This window comes from Aplidium turbinatum, chromosome 2 (genome assembly GCF_918807975.1).
Source record: "Aplidium turbinatum chromosome 2, kaAplTurb1.1, whole genome shotgun sequence".
In the NCBI taxonomy this organism is placed as follows: Eukaryota; Metazoa; Chordata; class Ascidiacea; order Aplousobranchia; family Polyclinidae; genus Aplidium; species Aplidium turbinatum.
In genome coordinates, this window is record NC_137473.1 from 14,710,200 (window position 1) to 14,735,467 (window position 25,268).

Below are 25,268 nucleotides of genomic sequence, written 5' to 3' on the forward strand. Positions count from 1 at the left end.
TATCTTCCACTTTCCAGGTGAGAAGCCGTTCAAATGCGACAATTGCAGCCGGTCATTTTCTCGGGTCGACAATTTGGACGCTCACAAGAAGGCGTGTGTTGGTAACGCGGTAAGCGCTAGGGGACTTCCCAGACAGCAAATCAACCGGTTTTTACATTAATTCAACTTCTGCAGATGTTGAATTAATGTAAAAAACGGGTGATTTGCTGTCTAGGTTGCTTGGTCAGTGTGTAAATAACAAGTTCTCTATCAAATCGACGTTCAAGCAACAGTATGTGACTCCCAAAGTGTTTAGTGTTGTTAAAGTGAGACCATGACCTACACAAGTACACAGGCTTTGTGTTGACAAAATGTTTTTATTTAGTATGTAAGCAACGAAATTTATTTTTAATAAATTAAACCAACCTAACTCCGGCATATACCTTTTCGTCGAATCCATGTTCTTCTGTTCGGCGACTGAACATTTAAAGGATGTTAATCTTTATGTTCACCACGTGTCCACCTATATCATGTTTCATGCCCAATACAGCGTTGTGCTCTTGCGTGGTGTCGAACCGGCGTCCCTTCGATGGTCGATCAGATATTCTCACCACTCGAGCACGTTATATAATCGACAACAATCATATATATTTTCCAGAACTTTCCAAAACGGAGGTCTAGAAATGGTCTGGTAAGGGAATCACTCACGAAGGAGGCGGAGAAAACGGATCAGGATAATAACGTAAGTAAACAGTCATGTTTGCCTGCTCTTGCCCGTGTAGGCCACGTCTTGCCCTATACCTCGTGTTTCGCAAACTTTCTTGTCATCCAACCTACAGAATGCGTTGAATATTATTGGCATGTATTTTTCCATAGCGTCGTGTCCATCGGTGATTCAAGTTGCTCTTTACAACGCAGACGGTTTCACCGAAGCCATAGAGATGCAACCGAGTACATTATTACCGCAATGCTAAGCACAAACAAAATTCAGTTGCACTTTAAAAGGATTTTGGTATGACCCGACACTAGAGTGGTTCAAAAAAATACAATTTTCTCGGAATCTTCCTCCACAAGGCTTAAAATGTGCCATTTCCCCATAGAAGTGCCCTTGCAAAAAATTAGACTGATTGGAAGTCGTTTAAAGGTCAATCAGATTTTCACTTTTTTACCACATTCTGCCTATGCCAAACCCTATCGCACACAGGCCGATATTGTGTACAAGAATTACAGAGGGGGAAATGCCCGCTATCACCTTGAAAACCACAGCAGAGAATGAGCTAGACTTCTATATGATGCAGAATTAAACTTAGTGTGTATGTAAACAGATTTATTAACTTAACACCCAACAAAGCAAAAATCTTATTTCCATACTAAACTATCGGCAATTCGGCATCTACCATTATTATTGAAAAACACTCGAAACCGGCAGTAGTCTCATCAGTCATCACTTCAATCATTTTCATGAGACTCAGAAACAGTACCAGTACCTACTGCAGTTAGTAAGCATCCACAGGAAAAGGTTTCCGGTGCCAACCAAAGCAACCCTTAATCTCAACAAAGCCTGAAATGAGACTGTGACGAAAACAGTGGCCGAATGTCATATCTGATTTAACACCACAGTCCTTGATGCTAACATTGTATTTTAATTCATTTATCGTGATATGGATGTCTCTTTGTGATAAAAGCAAATTGTATTATGCTTAAACTTATTTAACCTGTCAAAATAATTGAAGTGATGACTGATGAGACTACTGCCGGTTTCAAGTGTTTTTCAATAAAAATGGTAGATGCCGAATTGCCGATAGTTTAGTATGAAAATAAGATTTTTGCTTTGTTGGGTGTTAAGTTAATAAATCTGTTTACATACACACTAAGTTTAATTCTGCATCATATAGAAGTCTAGCTCATTCTCTGCTGTGGTTTTCAAAACAATAGGGGGCATTTCCCTCTCTGTAAGTCTTGCACACAATATCGGCCTGTGTGCGATAGGGTTTGACATAGGCAGAATGTGGTAAAAAAGTGAAAATCTGATTGACCTTTAAACGACTTCCAATCAGTCTAATTTTTTGCAAGGGCACTTCTATGGGGAAATGGCACATTTTAAGCCTTGTGGAGGAAGATTCCGAGAAAATTGTGTTTTTTTGAACCACTCTACCCGACAGGGTATCAAACCCTCGTTCTCCTGCTCAGAACTGAGATTATATCCGCTCAGCCACCGGAGTCGTTGAATGATTGCAGGTTAATAATAAACGTTGAATAACATCACTATAACCAGATGAACGAAAACGCTGGTTCGGAAAATAACGAGATTATGCCACTGGAACACGTGATGGCGTCCCACGACGGCCACCCCCCTTCTCTCGTCGACCAGCCACACTACCAAGCAAGGATCATGTCAGAGTGAGTCATGTTCTCTTTGCTCTTGTGACATGTTCTTTGCGTTATGAAAGGACGGACAGTTTTAACAATTTTTGCAACAACAAAAAACAGCCCTGCCAGCAAATCACTCGTTTTTTATATTGATTTAACGTCTGCAAAGTGCAAATTAACTCAATGTTAAAAAAACGTTTGTTTTATTGGCTGGGATTATGTTCAGTATCTGATTCAAAGTGTGGAGAATTCCGTGGTAGCAAAAATTAACCAGGTGAACAACACATTGTGCTAGAGCGCTTGGATTTTTTCGAAGTAGCTTTCACTTTCATCCGAACCTGGATTGAACGTTCAATTTCAACTGAGTATAAAATGGAAGCAAAGTCAATCTACTGCAAAGTGGAAGCTGATCGACACGGGAGCCAAACCCGAGCGTTTGAAATAGAGAATGAACCCACTGCTACACCAGTGAGCTGTCAAGCATCTTTTTTTTTCAGGACCTTGAAGTTTGTCGGCGAGCCTCTGCAGCCCGCTGTTTCCTCGCCTTTGGAATTGGACTCTGGAAACAACCCAAAGTATTTTCCCACCATGCTTCCACAGAGTTTTCAAGTCATGACCAACGATGGGTCAGCAAACGCACAACTGTTGTTGCCGGCACATCCTTCTCAGGGGTTGGAAACACGAATGGACGGTAAATAAAACGAGTCATTAAGTTTAGTTTACTTCAATTTTGCTTCTTAAATGTCGCAACTTTTCCTAATAAAGCTAGCAACTGTAGCTTACTGCAGTACAGTGAGCTACTGCGATGCCTTTGATTGGGTACTTTTTAAAATATTTTCCTGGATGGACAGCTTTTAAACTTAGTTGAGGTTGATTTACGTTATTTGGTAAAAAAATAAACTTCAAATCTATTTTCACCATGGTCCATTTACTCTGGTTTCTAAAAACTTATTCTTGTTTGCCTTTGAATAATCCTGTGATTTTTTATCCTCAAGACCACTGGTACTCTGCATCAGGTAAGCAACATCATTAGCGTACCGGATTCAAGTCTGAACGAAGCCCAATATACTGTATAATCTTAAATTTCAACACGAAACTCCCAACAAAAGTAAACGTTAGCTTATCTTCTGCAGAGCATCATCATCCCGAGCACAGCCAAGGCCATCCATCGTCGCAGAACTCTCACATCGTAAACTTTGATGTCAATTCAGCGGTGAACACGTTCATGAGTTACGGGCAGAACGCCATGTAGAGCCGAGGCATGCCTGGTGCAGTTTTGTCGCTATCGCTAGTAGTAGTGGTGGCTTATTGCAACGACGTTCTACAGCGATGTGAAAAACATTATGTTTAGTGCGACCAGTTCGTTATCTCACCGTTCGAAGAAAGGTTCCACTTTTTCTGTTGTTGTATCGAGATTTGCGCCCGATGTAAGCAGTGTCGAACTGGCGCCCTTTCTTGCGTCCTACAAAGCTTCACCACGTCTCGGCTATGCTGGTACCCGAAAGCTAGAGATTAGCTTAAGACTTTTTTGGCATTTCAAGTCTTAGCCTACCCCCAGTGTTTGAAGATTGAGCTAAAGTGGAAGACGAGGAAGCCAATCTTACTGTACTAGTGTGACCCTTCAATGGTGCCATTAAGACTTCTGGCCAATGACACAGGCGAACCGTCGCTCTTTCGAGTGCCGTGCCAGGGCTCTCACCACTCGGCTATGCAACTGGTATTTTTCTAACTGGACTAGAACAACTCTACGAAAAGTTTCTCGTCGACTTATGGATTTATAAACTTTTCTTTCCGCAGACGCAGAGAGTTTGTTGCTTCGTTTCATTGTTGTAACCGTCCGCTGCATGCTTAATCCAGCTCGCAAAATCTGTCTTATTCATATGCATCTAAAGACATTGAATTTTATTAATAATATGGAGGGTTTCTGCTGCCTGTGAAATTAAGTTTTAATTTTCGTCAAGAGTTTAAAACGATAAGCAGGTGGATCGGGCTCCTACCTAACTACTCTTAACCGTTTATTCTCTCGCCATCGCTATGTTAACTACGGACTCAAAGTCTGTGCAACGGTTCTTGAAAGATATGATGACGATTTCTTTGAGAAACAGCTCTGCAACTGTGCTTTGACACCAATGCTTCCATATTATGTGCTTCAGTAGTTAAGACACTTTGTTCATGATTTAATTCAACCCGGCTGAGTTCTGTCGTTTCGACATTCTGCAGTGCTTCGCAAGTTATCGAAAAATGATACAACCTTATTTGAATTACCACCACCGAGGTGCGATAATGCCACACGGAACACACATTTAGCTGTTTCAGCACAGTTCAAAGGATCTTTGCTTTAGTCTGTGCGAACGCCATTTTGTTGAACAAATTGTTGAAATATTTAATCCAATAAACCGTTTACTTTTTGTTCAATTATCCGGACCCAGACTTCAAACCAACCGTTTTTCGCATCGATTCAACGTCTAGAGTAGACGACTGACAGTGTGAAAAACTGTTGATTTGTTGTCGCCTGTCGGGGGACTTTGCAACCCACAGTAGCATTTTCCAACAGCTAATTGGCGTAGTTTGGGATTGCAATCCTCATGCAATAAAGCGAATGATATCATGCAAACAACTGCTAGCCCTGAGCAATTCTCTCACTTTGAATATTACTGTAAAGACGTTGTCCTCTTGGTACGATAGTTGTTGGCGTGATCTACTTTCCTGCATCCATGCTATCGACTGAAACCACCGAGGATGCACCAGACAATGTAGGGATATCCACATAACCGCTTTAGAACTGCCGCAAAAAGGAGAATTCTCTAAATGTTGCCATTTTTCGTGTTGCTTGAACGTTGTCGTACAGAACAGCGTGGTCCAAACTTGGCCCGCGATCTCCGTTTTATTGGCCCGCGAACTGATAGTCAGCTTTGCTTTAATCTAGCAATATCACTTCAATTTTTGTTTCTTTGTTATTGTAATTGACAAAAAACTTTGTAAATGATCATTTGTGATGCAGAACAATACCACTTTGTTCAAAAATTTTCCCATGGGCGTGAGAGTTAGTACACAGCCCCCAGAGCTTCAACTCTAATTATGTGAACTTCAGAACGATCCGTTTTTGCTGTCAAAAGAAAATGGAAAATCCTGCAAGTTTTTGGAAGTTAGTGTCAAAAGAGGAGTTTCCCCTTTTAAAAGATGCTGCTCTGAACCTGTAGGCCACTCGATGTTTGGAAGTACATACATTTGCGAATGTACGTTTTCGGCTATGAACAATATTAAAACCAAAAATCGAAATCAACTTGGAAACGAGGCTGTTTACGCTTGCGTTCGCATGGCCACAACTACAATTCTTGTGGATACCAACGCTATTGTTTAAAATTAAAATCTAAAGATGATAAAGTTAAAGATGATCCCCATTTTAGGGTGAAACAAGCTGTAGAGATTTTAAAGAGTAGTAACTGTATGCCATTGGCTATGTATAATTTTCCAGCAGTAAGTCTATGAATCGCTATTTAAAAACATTGGCCCGTAAGGTAAAAAAAAAAGAAAAGTCTTTGGCCCGCGATGAAAAGAAGTTGGACCACGCTGGAACATGGTGTGCCACTTTGTATGTTATAATTGACTGAATATAATGTTATAGTTAGTGTTTCAAAGCTATCTTTATGTAAGTAGTTATGTGCTTATGTTGCTTGATTGATGTAAGGTGCAGTTTTTTGGATAATATGCGAAAGTTAATTGTACTCCACATCAACATTGTCTTACGTTGTTATGTGTTTGTCAGGCAATATGCTGTCATGTGGACTTTTGTCGCAGCGCGCGCCATTGAAGTGATAAAGTTTGTAAATAAACTCCGTTTTAAGATACTTGGTGTTTTATCAGTTCCCACACAGCAAAATCAGTCACTTTTATATTGATTTAACGTCTGCAGACGTTGAATTAATGTAAAATTGACAGATTTTACTGCCTGAGTTTTAGATCGCGCCGCAATGTTCTTCAAAATGTCAAATGCGCTGGCAAGATGACACACACGAATGAAACCTGCTGTGTATTCGAATCAACGGGAACAATAGCCGAGATCAACTTCAGCAGGCAAAAGTACACATCTTTGACTCCACTTCACTTCGACCAACGTAGAGCAAGCCAGTCATTTTTACATCGATTCAACGTCCGCAGACTTTGCAAATGTAAAAAGGATTGATTAGCTGCATGAGCTGGACTGAATTCATCAGTTGAAAATAATTAAGTTTTTAACTGAAAATTGACTAACGCCGTCTCCCCATCAAGAATTACCATTGCTTGATCAGTGACATTTGCAATGTATTTTCAAAACTCAGTTTAGAAATAAAAACTGTAATATCGTAAAAACGGCGCACACAATTTTCTAAAACGATGTGTGTATGCACCGGAAGAGATTCATGATGCTTAGTTTAAGGTATATACAAATTCAATTTAAAATCCTAAACGAGGCATAACATCGATGCTATAGCAATTGCTCGCGCGGTAAGGGTCAGTTCACATATATGACGCCAAATAAGATGAAATGCGCAAACCATATTGCGCAATACGACATTTCTGACAATCTCAACAAAGGTATGACATTATTTGAACGGTATATTCAATAAAAACTTCGCCACAGAAGAATCACCATACTTTCCGTAGCCTAGTTTAAAGTAGATTAGTCTATGCGCAAACACGAAGCAAAAATGTACGTTACTGGTCAAAGAAAAACATCCTACATCAAAAGAAAGCCCAAACTTGAAATATACCGCAACTGCATTTTCTACCCCGAGCAGGAATACAAGATTCGCAACTGTATGGCCCGACAATGTACAGTACAAAGTATTTGTGCATTTTTTTTGGAATGTATGAAAGAATACTTGAGATTGAAGGCCACAATCAACTGAAAAATACATGCTTTTTGTACGGAATAAAACAAGCTGGTAATTCGCCCATTCAGCAGAAGACAAGCCAAAAGCAAAGCAACTAAAAAAAACTGGTCAAAAAACGGAGTTAGTTGAGCGCCATGACATTTCGAAGTACTGTATAGACCATTCGCTCGGTTGAATAGGACGCAAAACAGCGGTTTTACCGCTGACATGTCACGCTTACACTGCTTCAAAGATGATTTGAAAAGGTAAATTTTGACATAATCAGGCTCCTTAACGAAGGTAACACGTTGAGTTACTTTTCATTCATAATTCATCCGAGTTTTCCTTTTACAAGGTTCCCGAGACACAGATCATTGTTTATTGATGATACATGTAGGCTGCTGATGCGAAACAGATTTACTTAAATTTGCAGGCTTTTAAACGGCTGAACCATGGAGATCTGTATACGGGGCCATGACGTGCACTGCACGCTTCGAATTTGGGTGGAGGGCTGGAGGCCGATCTGCTACCGTTGATATAAAATACATTTAGACAAGAGTTCAACATTACATTGGCCTCCAGCCATGATTATAGGTTTTCACAATGACAAGGTCTATGTGTATGGAATGAATCTGGCGTATGCTACAATGGTCCCACAACACTGTTTTTGAAAGCGGAAAAAAGATTTGTGTTGTTGCAAAAAGATGTGTAATGCGAAGTAAGATTTAAAAATATATATATTATTTACTGTAATCATTTAACAGTTGATCATGTCCACAAAATGCCGTGGTGCGCCAAAGCTCGCAGCAAGAACGCAAACCAAATTGGAAATGTCATCACAAGGGGCTATTAAAATATCATATTATATCGTGTAGAATTACTGTTCTCTTCATCCTTCCCCGTATGAAGGTTCTCTTTTAGTTGTATGTATTTGTTTGCTTTCAGTTGTACTTTTAATAACATTCGCTACTTTTAATAACAGTTGCATCTGAAACTATGCAACACTGCAGCGTTTTGAAAAAAATAAACTTATATTGCCCAAAACAACAAAAATTTGTTTCTCAAACTGCACAAATCTTGTTTTTCATTATTTATCTAGGAACAAGTAAATTAGTTTAGGACATTCAAATGTCCCTTTCTGAACAAAGAAAACCGTCACTTAAATTCTTGATGTCACATTGCTGTGATTACGTTAATAAAATCAAATTAAACATCACATATAAAAGCTTTCAGTCCAGAGTGTCGTTACAGTGCATAGTCAAATTTATCTTACGATTTTTCATTTTATGTATTGCAGATTTAATTCCTGATGAGGACACACGTACGTGTCGAAAACGTTTGATTTTATTTTAAATATGTTATATTTTGTGTGAAATAAAGTATGCTAAACCCGCTAAAGTTACTATGTTGTATTTCTCTATGGTTCAACAAATAAAAGCGTAAAGTAATATATACTTAAAATGGGGAACAGACATTGTCTTCAGAGTTTTAACCATTAAAATACATTTGCTTAAATATGAAATTTTGCTCAACAGTCCAAAAAGCATCTAAAACCAGCTTTGAATGATCACTAATTGTGTTGTTTAATTTACTGGTTCAGTGTAGAACGGTTACAAAACTACAAACACAACACTGAGTGCAATTGGGTTAAATGAACATGGCGCAAAGTGGTGTTTAGCTTTGCTGGAACAAAAAATATACCATAATACTGTGAGTTCAGGGCGACATAACCATCAACTACGTACCACAAACATTTAAGGCTGTAGAAAATGTGACTAGGTTCAACCGATGCGACCTTCCGCAAGAGGTCGCCGGCTGTAGCACGATTGGGCTTTTTCATATTCCAACTCAGGTGAACCAAACACCCGCAGTGTCTGCCATGATTAAAGGCAGGTTATATAGAAAAATAACCAAGTTTCAGAAAATAAAAGAATGTTTACCGGTAGTTCAATGTTCGCCATATACGTGTAACAACTGCATCAACCAGTAAAAGAACCGTACATTTAGCGTGTGAGTGTACGCAAATGTACAACCACAAAAAATGGACCTCACTCGGTTCATTGTCTTAGTCTCGAGTGTTTATTCTTTATTTGAAATAAGGATTCGAACCTTTTTTGCAGTTTGCTGCGATACTTCAAGGTAGGAGACTACAATAAATTTTCATTGAGATCTAAATGGCACAACACAAAGGCAACATTGCATACAAATGGCTTGTAGAAAACCGCGTCTAAAAGTGCAATTGTTGTAGCTAGAAAACCGCGGTCTCATTCTTAAAGCTTTGTAAATAACACGGTGGAATTTTAGTAGAAGTCACAATATTGACAATTTATATAAAAAAAGAAGCTTAGATTCCAAAAAGAAATGATGCTCTGAAGTCTGGACTGTTTGACGTCCGCTACATAAACATAACAAAAACCGAAATGATAATACACTGGAAATTAAAGTACTCAATTTCGAAAACAAAAAATCTTATTTTATGACAAGAAAAAAAGTTACAACTATTCTTGATAAGACGACTCGGTGACACGGTCTTGCAAAACAAAATGAATTATACTTGCTCGAGTCAGCATGCTTAAGCATATTTTTACTAAGTGAACATCAATTCGAAATTAGCTAAATATAAACGAGCTCTAAGATACAGAAACATCGCTGTATAACCTAACGGGTAAGAAACCATGCAGTGTGTTAATAGCAGTTAAAATGCTCTAACTTGAAGAAGACACCCCAAAAGGAAAAATCCCTAGCCTTCGAGCAAGTATAATGCACAGCAATGTCATTGTTGCATTATCAACATATAAAAAGTAACACCACAGGGTTAAACATTCAATTTTCCATTGAACTTCCAATTTACCTGCTTATGCAATGGTACTGATGTTGAATTAAAAGCAAGATAATTACAATTAAAAACAGTGTGTTATTACTTCAAGACATACGTTTGGTGTATGATGATTTTTGCTAAGAATCCTTGCAAGCATGTTTACGATAAAATGCGACCAGAAATTCTTTCCAGTATTGTTAAGTTGCAAATGTACATGCCTGTTGTCATTATGTCGATCCCAGCTATTCAGCACTGCTAAACTTCTTCCCACTGCGAGTGTTCAAGTTATAAAATAGAAATAAGTGTTAAAATTTTAAATAAACCTAATATGTCATCAGCACCGAAGCTAACATAGTAAAAAGTTTCAAAAAAATTTACACCTTGTAAAAGGGTTTTTGCTTTTGGTGCTAGCTCTAGTCTTGTTTGGTTGCAAGGTGACTGTCTCACCTCCAGCTGGCGACGTTAAAGCTCCATTTTTGTTGGTACTAGACGCATTTACATTACTACTACCAGTGGTGTTAAACATCCCGATCTGCCGAGAAGGAGGAAGTGCTTCCTGTTCAAATTCAACTTCTTGTTGTGTTTTCTGGATGTGCTTCTCAGCTAAATACTTAAAGACTTCATTGACATTAAGATCTTCTTTCACAGAAGTTCGATAAAACCGTAATTTTAATTTCTTGGCCAGGCGCTCCGCTTCACCCTGTTCAATCACTGCTTCATCCAAAAGATCAATCTTGTTCTGCACAAGAGCAATAGGGATGTTGGTGCCGACTTCTTCCTCAATCTTTTGTTTCCAGTTTTCCACAGCTTCAAATGAAGCTCTGTCTGTCGTGGAAAATACAAGCACACAGGCCTGTGCTCCACGATAATATGCTTTCGTAATTGCTCCAAACTCCTCTTGACCTGCGGTGTCCCACAACATCAAGCGTACATCATCTTCATTAATTCGAAGTTGCTTTTCCAAAAAGTCTACACCGATGGTCTTTTTGTAATCTTTTGTAAAAATACCCTTACAGTATCTTTGAATCATGCTTGATTTTCCCACTGCTCCATTACCAACTACAACTACTTTAACAGCAACTTCAAAATCTTCTTCCAACATATTTGAACAACGAACACACAGTATTATAGAATTGTTTACTTAATCTTTTCAATTTCAACACAATCAAATTTCTGGAAATTGCAAATACTCATCACAAAAAAATACATTCAAACAATTTGCAAACAAAGGGGTCCAACTGCAAAATATGAGCTAAAGGAACCAGGCAACACATAACGCTATATTTAAATGCTAAACATTATTTGTGTGTGTTCTACACTTTAACCCCTAACAGCCAACATGTCCATTGAGAATAAACCGACTACATTATGTACACTATGCTTTTGTGATAAAACTTTTATGGCTTAGACTGGTCTGAGGCTTTGTTTCAGACCACACAGACTTGATACCTCTGACAATACGACTTGCAACATCTTTTCAAACCATAAAAATAATGAATATCTTACGAGGAAGTGGTAATGAGTTTGACGCAAACAGCTGTCTGCACCTAAACCATGCATTATGCATGAAACAGTAGAGCTTTCTCTTGGATTTTCTCTAAATATTTCATGCATGTTTATATTGTGTACGTTTTACACTGTACAGACTACAAACAAAGCTAAACACTCTCTACTTAACTTTTTCATTTTAATGTCGCTTAAATCTTTGTATATTTTTCATTATAAAAGTTCTTGGCTTTATATTGTAAAATAATTAAAACTCATATTATAGAATAACTTTTGTATGGAAAAACTATGTTAATCATGTCCGAGTATGCCTGAATGATGATGATAAAAAATCCAAAATTTTCTTGTCTGCTAATTAAGTAGTCTGTTGGATAGTAAAAAATCAATTACATTCCTTTTTTTCTGCAATGCCCGAAGAAAAAGCAAGTCTACTAAATGTCTTAACAATTAACATTCTAAAATTTTTCAGACTCAAATGTAGTCCATGTGTCCTTTAATTATAGACTGGCTCCAATATTTCTAAAATTGTACCACAGACAAAAATATTTAACCATATATATATATACTTTATGGGAAAGTAGTGTTTATACAATATACATCATACAATTATCATCTGATTGACGCGTTAACTAATTTGCTCAAGAAAAAAGGATTATCATGAATGAGCGTTATTGGGAATGTGTATGTACCAACTTGGTTGCAAATGCAATGGTTATTACAACTGTGTGGTATAACCTACAATTACTAGAGAGGGGTTACTTTTTTAAACCATAAACAATAAACATGCATAACTAAGGAACAACACTAAATTTAATAATTGGATCATTCCATGCCAAACGTACTGAAATTTTGAAACTTCCCAGTTTGACCCTCTACAAAATTGCTGAAAATCAGACAAAAAGGTTGCAAATGTACATGCCTGTTGTCATTATGTCGATCCCAGCTATTCAGCACTGCTAAACTTCTTTCCACTGCGAGTGTTCAAGTTATAAAATAGAAATAAGTGTTAAAATTTTAAATAAACCTAATATGTCATCAGCACCGAAGCTAACATAGTAAAAAGTTTCAAAAAAATTTCGGCCATTATAACATGATTGAGCTCAAAATTGAAAATTTTACCTCAAAATTTAATGTACCATACTTTTCAAATTATGACATTTTTAAATTGGGTCCTCCCCTGCGCTGATGAGTTCTCGATCATTTTCGGCCATTTTTAAACAAGCATATATCTCTCATTGCAAATTTAATCTACTTCATTTCTGGCAAAATGAGACACTTATAGGTAGGTATATTACATGAATCCAGTTTCAAAATTATATTGTCTTAAAAGCATTTTGAAAATATGGAGGCCCAAAGTGTCCCCATTTTGATGCAGACAAATTTTGGACTATATTCAGGCCTTGAAATTCACAACGGACACCGCGGACATGTCCACCGTCACAGCATGTGATGTCCGCGGGAAGTACCATCTAGATCGGTCATATTTTTTCCGCCGAAAAATAACACAGGAACTAGCGATACTAATCGTCATCGCATAGCACAAACAATTACTGCGAGAATATAATTTTCCGCGCATTATAGCGTGCATCTAGAGAATATTAATATTGTATCCCAGTGTTTCTCAACCTTTTGTGGTTCACGACCCCTTTTAGGTGTTTAACACAGCCTGTGACCCCTTCCTGCTAGGTTTTCTATAGATATATAAATTAGCACAAAAATACATTGCAATAACATTTAATTTCAAAGAATTGGTGAATGGTGAATGTCACAACTTTTAATGCGACGGTTGACTCTGCAACTGCTTGACCAACTTCGAAATTAGTGGTTGAGTGCTTGATAACGCCAATCTCATATCATCTTCAACTTTCCTTCGATTTCTTGCCATCGTTTTGATGTGGACAAGAGCTGAAAAACCACTTTCGCAAAGGTAGGCCTAAGTTATGTTAAGTGACAAATGGAAATAATATTCGAAAAGCTAATTCAGATAGTTGTGGGTATGATTTACGCATAATTAACGCACCAGAACTTGGGCATTTCATGAAAAACGTCACTTAGCCTAAGGAAGAATCATTTTCAAGATCATAAAATTGGTCTTGTACGGTAATTCATCTGGAATATCAGCAACATCCAAAGCAGTAGAGAACGAATTTCGTACAAATGCAGCATCTCTTTCCTTGAGCTCAGAGAAATATCGTTCAACTTGAACAAACAATGATAAATTGGCCTACAACCGAGCTACCCGTTCCCTTTCGTAACAGTGCAACCAATCAGTCACTTGCTACAACATTAATGTATACTAAAGTGATTGCTGCAAAAATTTTTCATTTATCTGGACATTTTTGCAATTTCGAATTTGTTTTATGAAAATCTTTGCGACCCCCTTAAAATGACCTTCGCGACCTTCTTGGGGGTTGCGACCCCCAGGTTGAGAAACGATGTTGTATCCGTTATCTTCCGTCCAAGCAGGAAAACTTTCGATTTTTACGTTGCTTCAACAATGGATGACATTGAATCAGCGTAACAAAGGTGAATTCTTCGCTAAGAATCAATGGGAGTACCGTACTTTTACACTAATCGCAGCCGTGGCCGAGTGGTTAGCGCGTTGGGCTCGCAGTCGAGAGCCTGCATGTTCGACTCCAGCCACTCGCACTTGCTGTTGTTTCTCTGGGCAAGAAACTTTACGACAATTGCCTCTACCTAGTGATCGATTTCGAGTAATGGGTAGTACCAAATTTAAGTCATAAGTAAAGTAGACAACCGGAAACAGACATTGCCGTCGGCTGCAGCGTGGGTCAGGTGTATGTCGGAAGGCGTACACCGATGCATAGCGCTCAAGTCCGCTTTCCCGCAATGCAGGATAAAGATAAACAAACAAACAAACAAAATCACGTGCAACTTAGTTCAGGTCTTACGTCACAATGTCTGGCTTTGATCGAGTAATATTGATGGCAAGGTTGGTTACACAATTAGATTACACGAGTACGCTATTACAGCAAGATGCAAAAAAATTTGTTAACTTTTGGTATTACTGTAAGAAAAAAAACCTGGAAAATTCTAAAAGTGAGAATGAGGGCGATGAACCTACTCGCTCTTTGAGACTTTCACTCACATGACACTCAAAAATAAACCTAAAGAAAGAAACCTAGTGAAACTTTGCACAGCAGAAAATAGTAGAGTTAGTGTGGGAGTTTTCCGACTCGTGTCCAGAGCATTGTGACGCAAGCAGCCACTCGACCTCGTTCGTGAAAGTTAATCAGTTATGCGGCGTATTAAGCAGCTACGCGGCGCTTTGACTCTTCAAGCGCACATCGTTGGTCTGAGGAAAGCCTTTCAGAGTGACTTCTCTGAAATTTTAAAAAGCCTTCCAAACCGTAGCTATAGTACTCAAATGGGGAAGAATTATCGAAATAAAGCGATTAAACATGACGATCGACGTTAAAACTGGTGTGTCCGCCGTGAGACTTAATTTGTCCGCCGAGATAGCTGCTCAGACCGGACACGTTTGTCCGTCGTCAACAAAAACGAATTTCGAGGCCTGATATTAAAAAAGCTCAAGCTTCCATACAAAACATAGCATTGCTCTCAAATTTATCTTGGAGGCTCCCCTCCTACTGGATTACAACTACGGTGAATTTGGAAGGAAACACTGCTTTCAGTAAAAAGTTATTTAACGTCAAAATATGGACCAGCAGCAAATTTTGCTAAAATACGCCATCTTTGTGGTGAAAAAATGACCCCGTTAGACACTGTTTTAAAAAAAAATATTTTCATCTTAAAAAGATTTTCATAAGGAACTCATCTTCTGAGCTTCAACCTTGTTCTGCAACTATTAAGGGGTAAAATGCAGTGATGTTTAACCCCTCTTAATATCCATTTCAAGCAATGAGAAAAACACCAACATTAACTTTTAAGTTGACCAATTGCACTTGTTGTATCGTAAATGACATAAACAACTTCATCACATTGTACAAAGGAACCAAAGAACATTCAACCTAAAATGACTGGTTGCCTTATAGGCTACTGGAAGGCTACTTTCTCGTAAATGTAAAACTTGGAATGTATATAAATGTTTTTGCATGTAAATTTTCCTTCATGTTTGGATTTTCAAAACTTTTAATCCAAAGCATTTACAAAGCTGAAATTTGGTATTCTGAGTAAGAAGCAGCCCTAGTTTTCATATGCACCATCAAAATTGCCAATTTCAAATTAGTTTTAGAGATACGTTTCAAAAATTGAAATTTTTTACATTTGAAATTTTTTTGACAATTTATGATGTCAGCTATCTCCCAAACCAATAGTCACAGAACTACCATTTTGCATATCATTAATCTATACTAGTTGCTAATTAACACCCATGAGACTGACACCAAACAAATGTGAAATTATTGAAGTTTGGAGGGTGGAAAGATGAAGCCAGAGCAAAAAAACTCAAAATGCGTCATCTTGTGGTTAATATTTGACCCTGTGGACAGTCCTTTAGAAAGTTAAAACTTTCAGGAAAAAATCTTCTTTGCCTAACCAATAAACAGTTCAAGTTTCAAATATGTAACCTAACTCCTTCAAGAGTAAATGCAGCTGTGAAATCATGAGCTTGACCATCACAAGCATAGGCGCCTAACCCGTGGGGGCGTGGGGGCCAGGCCCCCACGCATATTTCTGCGTGGGAGCAACTTTTTATGCTGCATTTATACATAAAACAATAGATGAACTAGCGATCGGCAGCAGGAAAACATTTTTAAATGCAAACCGCAACAGCTTTGCGCTAAATAATCACTAGCACGAGTAGCGATGCTACAATCCCACCCCAGACAAAAAAAATCTGTCATTTTTACATTGATTTAACGTCTGCAGACGTTGCATCAATGTAAAAATGACTAATTTTGCTGCCTGAGACATAGCAAAAATCTACCATTTTGCGTCGATTCAATGTCATTAGATGTTGAATGCACCCAAAAACAACATAATTTGCTACGTTGACGCAGCGTGCGTTTAGCTTAATGCGCTTGCAAACAGACTCGATGTCGCTTTCGAAAGTCGAAACCTCTGCAGTGAATTGTCGCGGCAGTGAATCGCTTGCTGTGAAAATGAACTTGACGTCTCGGCCCGAGGTTACCACTAACCAACGTAACAACGGACTCGCGCAAACTGCATGGCGCACACACGACCGTTGCCATAGAAACCCGATCAAAAGCGGGGAATATGCGCATCTTTTGTTTCATCTGCAACACGGGCGTATTACAGCGAATTGAAACTTGAAAGCAGGTCAGCCATAAGTTGCGATGTTGTAGTGAAAAGGGAGCAATGTCAAGTCGAAAACTTAATCAAACGTCTCTCCGTAACTATTTTTCAAGGGCTGTTTACGGTGTCAGCAACATTTCAATTTATTCAAGTTGACGTGCTGTTGAATTGATGTAAACATGAATGATTTTGCTTTCAACAGGTATATTTTCAAGCGTATGATCAAGTTAGTATTTTCATTCCATTTACAGACAATACCTTTTAGTAAACCTTTTCGTCTCTTGTTTCATGCTAATAAATCTAGTTCGTTGCTAAACTTTATGTTGTGCTTAGCTTGAAGAGTCGCAGTCCATCAACCGCTAACCAACGCAGACGCATAGCATGTGTTTTGATCGAGTTTTGTTTATAATAATTAACGGTAGGTCGAACGTAGCAATAACTCCGAGTGTGGCAATAAAAGCAATCCTAGTGTGACGACATAATTACGTCATCCATCTGCGTGACATTTCGCTGAATTTACGTTGCTGCTGATGAAACACGCTTTCGCCCCCACCGTCAAAAAAATAGTTAGGCGCCTGTGATCACAAGCACATATGGCCATATGATGGAAACAGTATCGGCGATCTAACGTTACTCCTTCCAGGTTTCTCGACATGCAACAGGAATGCATCAGTTATAATATTAGAATTTTATCCTGGCATGCCTGAACTGCTACTGCTCTTATCGATAAGGCTATCAAAACTCATCCATCTGTCGACATTGTGAAAACAACAAACTGTTGATCATTTGATTTTCCACTGTCCATGGACTGCAGAACCTGGCGGTTTCAACACAGTTTACCAATACAAAAACATATTTAAAAATTGGTTAAAAAATGAGCTTCAAATGTGAAAATGCCAAACGGAACTACTACTAATACTACTGTATCACTTATGTTTTCATTTGGTTATTTACCTCAGATAAAAACTGCAACTCGACAACACTGACTGACTTGACATTTTGACAACAGTATTGTACATACATTTTTTTTCAAAATAGAATGACTTATTCTCTTTGGTGATGGTAGGCGAGCAGACTATGCAAGTGCAATCTTCTCAATGCAGATTGAGTGTTTCAACATTAGGTAATTTACACTGCTATACAATTTTATAAAAATCTTGCCAGTGGCGTACGCAGGAGGCATTGAGCCATGGATTCAAAATTTGCTTAGTCTATAGCAGGGTTGGCCAACTTCTCATCGAATGGGATCGATTAGAAAATTTCTTATTGAAAGGTCAGTGATAAAGTCACTGAGCAACTTTTTTCTTGTGACATCACAAGCTGTGTGGAAAAGTGTGTCTTTTGTCTTGCTGCTTATTGTTAGACAGATGTGACTGCCCCTAAACTGTCTTTGTATGGGCATAGCGCTTTTTCGCTTATTACAAACAGTAAAGGTGGTTCCATACATGATTTAAGTGTCTGGTATGAGAAGATAAGATTCCCATTGCACTAAGCCTTCCGCACTAAGGAGAGTAGGGTGGCCAGTTCCTTTCTCTCGGCCGCCTTTCCTGCAGCAATTATGCCAACCCAATTTATTACATCCTATTGAAAGGACGTGGGTTCGACACCGCTCCAGAGCATGCTGCAGTGTCACGGCAAAGACACTTAATGGCAAGCCAAAATAAGGGGAGCAACTGCCATTGATGCTGATGAATAACATTACTGAAACAAGTGATTTGGTCAGCCCTGAGCGTAGTGGTATGAGGGTGCAACCTAGTTCGTACCCTGAACAGTTCTTACCCTCAGTTCGTACCCTGAAAAGATCGAGAGAAAAAATTTAAAAAAGCCGAAGTCGTTGATCGCAGTTTAATAGCACAAAGCCGAACTCACTGATCGGAGTTTCCGCAAACAAACTCGAGGGTTAGGGTTAGCGAAAACTGCGAAAAAATATTGGCGAAAACTGCAATCAGCGAGGGTTAGAGCATAGATAACTCTATGGTTAGGGCAAAGGTTAGCGGAAACTGCGGAAAAATGTTTGCGGAAACTGCGATCAGCGAGGGTTAGGGTTAGAGAGCATAGATTACTCGATTGTTAGTGTTAGGGTAAGCGGAAATTGCGGAAAAATGTTTGCGGAAACTGCGATCAGCGAGGGTTAGGGTTAGAGCATAGATTATTCTATGATTAGAGTTAGGGTAAAGTTTAATGGAAACTGCGGAAAAATGTTTGCGGAAACTGCGGTCAGCGAAGGTAAGGGTTAGAGCATAGATTAGTCTATGATTAGGTTTAGCGGAAACTGCGGAAAAATGTTTGCGGAATCTGCGATCAGCGACTTCCGCCAACGCGTTATCCATTGCGCAATCCCATCGCCATTAAAGCAGTCCTTAAAATGTACTGCACTAGAGTTGCTTGATCTTTCTATTTCATTATTTACAAAGTCAATCAGTTAACATACTGAGCTATTGGGGCAGATGTAAACAATTTTTTTATTTTAGGTACACCAAAAAATATGGATGACCAGCCACATAATTTATTTTTGAATACAGATGAAAGTTGAAGTTAAACCTAACATTAAGTTTTCTTTTGATCTGAGCTTTTTAACTCAAAAGTGTGTTGCCATGAGAACCCAAACAACATGAACCTGGATTTGAATAAACATCTTATTTTTTCTGAATTAACCGAGCTTTTTAAGATTTAGCAACGGTAAAATAGTTCAAATTTAGTTCCAACTTTATGCCACATAAATACAGTACAAAAAGCCATCACTGACTGATACCTCCCTTGAGTCCCTGGTGACAAGATAAAACTTGTTAAACAAGATAAAAACAAAAAATTTTGCCAAGCGTTTCGTTTCCTAAAATAACCTCTGGAACTATTTAAAAAGAAATAAAAAGGGACAAATAATTTTTGTCCAACATCTTTACGATAGCAATAGGTCAGTTTTGCAACATTACTAATGTGTACGTTGGACACTATATATAGTTGTAGCATTATGCTTTTATTAATATCATTTCAATGTTTTGTTCAATGCCAATTGTTCAGTGTTATCAGACTGGTCACAGCGGTAAACCATAATCTCTTCGTGGGAAAATTGTAACATAAGATTCCCGAATCCGTTCGTCTGTATGTAATGACCGAAAGAGAAACACTCTTCTGAAACGTCTATTCAAAATTGTATTTCTGTAAAATTAGCCCGCGGCTATCGAAAATGGAACGCAACACGGTACGCCACTAAAACCTGTCACTACAGAACAAACTACTTAGATAAAGACGGAATTTTTGTCCAGCTAGCAAGCACTAAGCAAACAGTTAAATGTGCGACTAACTCTCAAGCAACCATTTCACGAATGACCAGAATAGATATCAATATCTCAAACTCACGTACGCAGTACTGTGACGTAATAGTGAAAGACATTGTCACGCAATTCAAACAGGTGTTCAAAGGTGATGATGCAATATTTCATGTTTAAACAGGTTTGACACAAGTCTTACGAACGATGGCGCAATTTTGGCTCATTTCTAAGAAAAATTCCATGACGTAAGATTCAGTAGACCTGAACGGTTTTATATGACGTTTGATTTGTATAGAGATTGGCCGTAACACAGACCCACTATGTACATGTACATATAGTGGCTCTGGTGTTATTATGCATAGAATTTTGAAACTTCATGCAGTTATTCACAACAGCTACTAAGACAATAAAAGCAGTTATTGAGTAACAAAGCAGTTTAGTTCTTAGTGGTGTAATTGTATTTTATGGTTAGGCCTACATCATGCTATTGGCTAGCTGAGGCCTGAGAGGTGAGTAATAAATAATGTTTTATTTATTTTCCAACAAATCACCTAAAGTTAAATTAGAGTCCAATTGTGCTACTAAGTGGAAGCCAGATCAAATTTGCAGATAGCGTCAATTATCTGGGAGGGCAAGTAGGCTAAAGTCAAGTTTTTTTTTGGTTACTTATTTTAAGTAGGCTAAGAGTTCTGGACACAAAGAGTACCGTAGGTTTCACAATCATAAAAAGTCAATTTTATGTAATTGACACGTTCAGTCCAAATATTTTTTTCTAAATGCTGAGTGAGAAAAACTGATAGGCTACCGTACTGCTTTAACAACTTTTTGTTCATCGATCTCAATTTGTGCTTCGTTTAGCTTCTTAACACCAAAAACAGTGCAAAACAATGACATTTCCAGAATAATGAACAACCAGAAAGTTGATTGGGCGCCAGTTTGACACCGCTCAAGAGCATGTGGCTGTGTCTTTGGCAAGACACCAAAAGGCGTGCCGTCTATTGCGGAGTGGCGTCCTTCCGACTATAGTCTTTGATTTTTTTATGATTACGGTATAGGCTAAGCCCTTCATATACGTATACGGTATAGCCCTTCGTATGTCTGTGGCCTGCTGAACTAAAGATTAGGTACGTCACATTTTATTTTTAACTAGGCTATGTTTTTGGTGAACGTGATGTTCCTTGAGGAGTAAGTTGCCTGCTTAAGTGATTATACAGCCTTCAGTCGCACCCAATATATTCTGTTGAGGATTTCAACGTTGTTTCGTTGATTTAATTTTTTGTTTTGTTCTAGCAGCCTTATTTTAAATAAACACAAAAAACAGTGGATCATTTAGTCAAATTTTCGTTTTGATCATTTTTTTTAGATTTTAGGTCAATAAAAACTTGCCCTGGTTAATTTATCGTCAACGCGACACTAATCGCTTGCGTTTTGCCTTCAATAACGCATTTAGAATCATTTACAATTTGCCCAAACAATAGGCTACAGTGTTTTTTTGTTTTTTTACAATACAGTGACCGTGAACTTCAAGTCTCGTGTAACATTATAGCCTAACATTTGATGCATTAGTACGGAAATATGTTTTTTCTTTTGTGGAAAGATGCGAATCATCGTCAAACTCTTTTGTTACCTCCCTGATGAGGTCTTGACTGCTATCGTAAATCGAACTATTGTCCGTCCGCCCCGTTAGCTCAGTGGTTACGCGCCCGGCTCAAGATCACGCGGCACTGGTTCGACTCTCAGAGTGTGCGCTTGAGCAACGCATTTCAGGACTGCTCTTCATTCAGCAGCACTTAGTGAATGGAATAATTTCCCGGCAACAACACTTCAACAATCGGAAAACTTCACCCTGCCAATCTTGGTAACCGGCCCTGTATCAAGAGCCTCTACAAGTATGCGAAACTGCCAGGAATAACCAATCAAGGCTTTGTCAGTCCGAGGATAAAGATTCAAAACCAACCATTGTCATCATGACAACAAGCCTATGCCTACTTATACTTAGCCTTGATGGTACAAAGATATTAACAGTCATCGTTTGCTAACGTTAAATCTTAGCCTACTGGTTGGATGTTTGAACAAAATGAGCTCGTAATTTCAAATACTTTTGCGCCACAGCTGCGTGTGGACATCTCTTGTCTAATGCAATAAGTAAGACTATTGTGGCTCCACAACAGCTAAGGTCTTTTAGCGATAGGGCTCATTTTTAATTTTTATATGAGGTTTACGGCCTCACCACATTATTACCCAACTTATCCTCACTGTGTTATGCAAGAAAGAAGACAATCGGTACTGTTTGTGAAGTTTTCGATTTGACCCGACCTGGAATCGAACTCACATCTACCAGCACCAAAGTTAAAGGCGAAAACACGCGGCCACGAAGTGGTTTAGAGGCGATTACAAACCGTTGTGTTTGTTTAAGGCAGCTGTAATTTTCTTACGTTGTCCTTGTAGACTCAGCCCGAAGTGGAAAAAAGGATACAGCAGTAAAAATAGGCTAGTAGCACGCTTGGGTGCTGACATTACAAATATGCTAAAAGACGGTAGTTTAATCTTATTCCATTTCGAAAAAAAGTAGCCTGCAGACAACAGCAACGACTCCAATAGGCTGCTTTTTGCTTTTGCGCCAGTGTGGCACTCAATGAACCACATACCTTCGCAAATCAACCAGCATGAACCAATGGATTATACGTCACTGAAGAAAGATCACCAAAAGCGTAAAAATCCATTCGTGGGTGTACGCTTAACTCGTAGGCTACGCCACGTCATAATTAGTGTAGGGCCTATCTGTTGGCTTATCGTATCGGATAAAGCAATGGCGAGAAACCATATTGTCTTAAATATTCACTCGAGAAGTCACATAACTTAGCTCAAAAGTTCTTAGCGTTGTCTTGACAAATCAGGTGTGGACTTAGAACTAAATTAATTTTTATTAAAACAGCCGAGGCAAAAATTAAATATGACACGATCCAAAAAACAAGTATTTATAACGAAGGACAGTACCATTTTAGTCAGTCATTGCTTTTTACATAGAAACATAATATATTGGTTCCATGTCGTCTTCCTTAGAGACAAGCCGGGGTATTTACCAGAAAGGATGCTAACTAGCGGCAAATATTGCACGAAACAATTCGAGACATAAGCATTGTCATGTGGAAAATGACAAAGTTGACTTCACTTGAAACCAGTTCCCGAAGTAAGGGGGCAAAAGATTATAGAAATAACACGATTTAGAAGATAGTGGGGTTAGATGCCAAGAACAATGATTTCACATCAACATAAAGGTTTTATGATAAGGACACAATGTGAGATTCACAAAGTTGTAGATGCGGTCAGTGCTTACAGTGACTGTGGAATCTAAATGGCAGTCTCCTGTTCAAGTATACGAAGACAGAAATAAATCAATACTTGTAAAAAAAAACAGAAAGTGGGCTCTGAAAACTCCAAAGGTTGTCACTGAGGGGTGTTGGAATCTTCCACCAGTGGCCAACTTAAAGCTACAATTTCTTTAGTTATGTTTAAGAGAAAAAATGAAATTTCTAGTTAAAAACCAAAAGTCAGATCCCCAAGACCTTGAATCAACATTGATTTTCGGTTATTATTCTCGTGTGGTTTCCCAACAGAAATCTTGTAGAACAAAATATTTCCTGAGGACGGTCCACATCTCTGAAACCTTAAGGCCGGTTGTGAAATTTCCAGGATTTTTCCAAGGTTAATTCATGGGAACATACAAGTTTACAAAATACACATATCGCTTCAATGAAGTTGCTTACCCAGACAGCAAAATCGGTCATTTTTACGTTGATTTAACGTCTACAGACGTTAAATCAATGTAAAAATGACCAATTTTGCTCTGTGGGTAATTTAACTCGTGAGATCAGCCGTCACTGTTAACCTGGCTAGCAAAAATAGCAACTTTAGCACAGGGTTGGAATTGTCGCACTCAAAAGCTTGATTAAAAATTCGGAACAAGTTGAGATGACATCCCAGACATCAAAGTCCATCATTTTTACAAAAACGTCTGCAGACGTTGAATCAATGAAAAAATGACGGATTTTTATGTCTGGGATGTTTGTGAAAGCAACGAAATTTAACGTTGCCCTCGAACAACGTCATGTTCAAGTTTCATCAACACCGCTCGACGGGAAAGTAACGGTATAAATTTTGTCTGGTTCAACCAATAAAACACACGGACCACAAGAATATGTTTTTGAAAGTACCTCGTTTTCAGTACCGGCGCCATACAAAGTGCACGTGCTAAAAATATCTCAAAAATCTCGGACTTTGTTTTCTGGTTGCAAATCATCTAACGTCGAATGAACAAAAGTTTATAAAATTTTTACGTCAAATGATCAGCACAATGAAAATAATTCACAAAGGCAGAATCAGTCCTTTTCACATGTGTAGAAGTTGAATCAATGTAAAAAGGACGGATTCTTGCTGCTTGGATATATCCCAACTTGAAAGCTTGGTCAATTTTACATTTAAAAGAAACGTTTTGTTGCAAAATGATTCTAATTCTAAGCGGAAAAAATAGGAAAACAAGGCGCCACCTTAAGCCAAAAGGAAAAAAAACAACACAGAAACATAAACAAAATTACAGATGGAAGCAGAAACTGAGAAAACTATAAATCTGTAACCACTGGCAACTGTGTTTTTCCCACTTGGGGTCGCCGTGGGGCAGGTTTGGGCTTTGGGGGTCGGACACCCTTATCATTTGCATCCATACTTGGTTTGCGCACTATTGGAGGACCCACAACTTTAGGTTTTGGGTTTGTCTGGGGGATATATATTTCCTCATATGGGTGATATCTGGGTTGAAAAGCAGGTGGGGGAACAACGGAAGAGGAAGAGACATCAGTTTTTGATTTGGGTTTTACCCCGTCCGTTGTTAAAGAACGGGTTAGGGATTTATTTTTAAGCGACTCGACAGTCTTTGAGTTGTTCGACGAAAGGTTTTCCTGACTGCGGGAAAGTGGCTTTCCATCTTCGGCAGATTCCTTCAAATTACCGTTCTTCAAAGTTTCATAATCAACCATTTCATTAAGTTCAAGACAATACAGAAGCACATCCATCTGCAAAGGTCAGAGGCAAAGATGATAAGCATGAATTGAATAAGCAGTAGAAATCTAAGCTTTAAGCAGTAATCTTCAGCAGCCAACCACGACTCGGTTTACCCTTTATGAATTAATTATTATTCGAAGTAGCACACTTTGTAAAAGAAATGTTCTGACCCTTTTT

General features: G+C 38.5%; 3 protein-coding genes across 4 annotated transcripts in view; 1 reads left to right on the forward strand and 2 right to left on the reverse strand.

Moving 5' to 3' along the window:
- Positions 1-6,191, forward strand: part of LOC145765416 (uncharacterized) — a 30,282-nt gene extending 24,091 nt beyond the window's left edge. The window contains exons 14-18 of the mRNA XM_082577240.1: positions 18-109; positions 638-721; positions 2,255-2,379; positions 2,847-3,040; positions 3,483-6,191. Of these exons, the coding sequence (XP_082433366.1) occupies positions 18-109; positions 638-721; positions 2,255-2,379; positions 2,847-3,040; positions 3,483-3,601 (614 nt within the window). The 3' untranslated portion in view covers positions 3,602-6,191. The remainder of the gene's footprint in view (positions 1-17; positions 110-637; positions 722-2,254; positions 2,380-2,846; positions 3,041-3,482) is intronic.
- A 181-nt stretch (positions 6,192-6,372) lies between these two features.
- Positions 6,373-11,188, reverse strand: LOC145764875 (ras-related protein Rab-23-like). Its single transcript, XM_082576565.1, has one exon. It carries the CDS (start codon positions 11,120-11,122, stop codon positions 10,385-10,387), a length of 738 nt encoding a protein of 245 aa, XP_082432691.1. The 5' UTR covers positions 11,123-11,188; the 3' UTR covers positions 6,373-10,384.
- Positions 11,189-22,939: 11,751 nt separating this feature from the next.
- Positions 22,940-25,268, reverse strand: part of LOC145764727 (active breakpoint cluster region-related protein-like) — a 33,004-nt gene continuing 30,675 nt past the window's right edge. For both annotated transcript variants that reach the window (XM_082576386.1, XM_082576385.1), the window contains exon 27: positions 22,940-25,102. In XM_082576386.1, coding sequence (XP_082432512.1) covers positions 24,653-25,102 — 450 coding nt within the window. In that variant the 3' untranslated portion in view covers positions 22,940-24,652. The remainder of the gene's footprint in view (positions 25,103-25,268) is intronic.

Excerpts from the sequence above, each read along its gene's own strand:
- LOC145764875 (XM_082576565.1), bottom strand. The coding sequence starts at position 11,122 with ATGTTGGAAGAAGATTTTGAAGTTGCTGTTAAAGTAGTTGTAGTTGGT.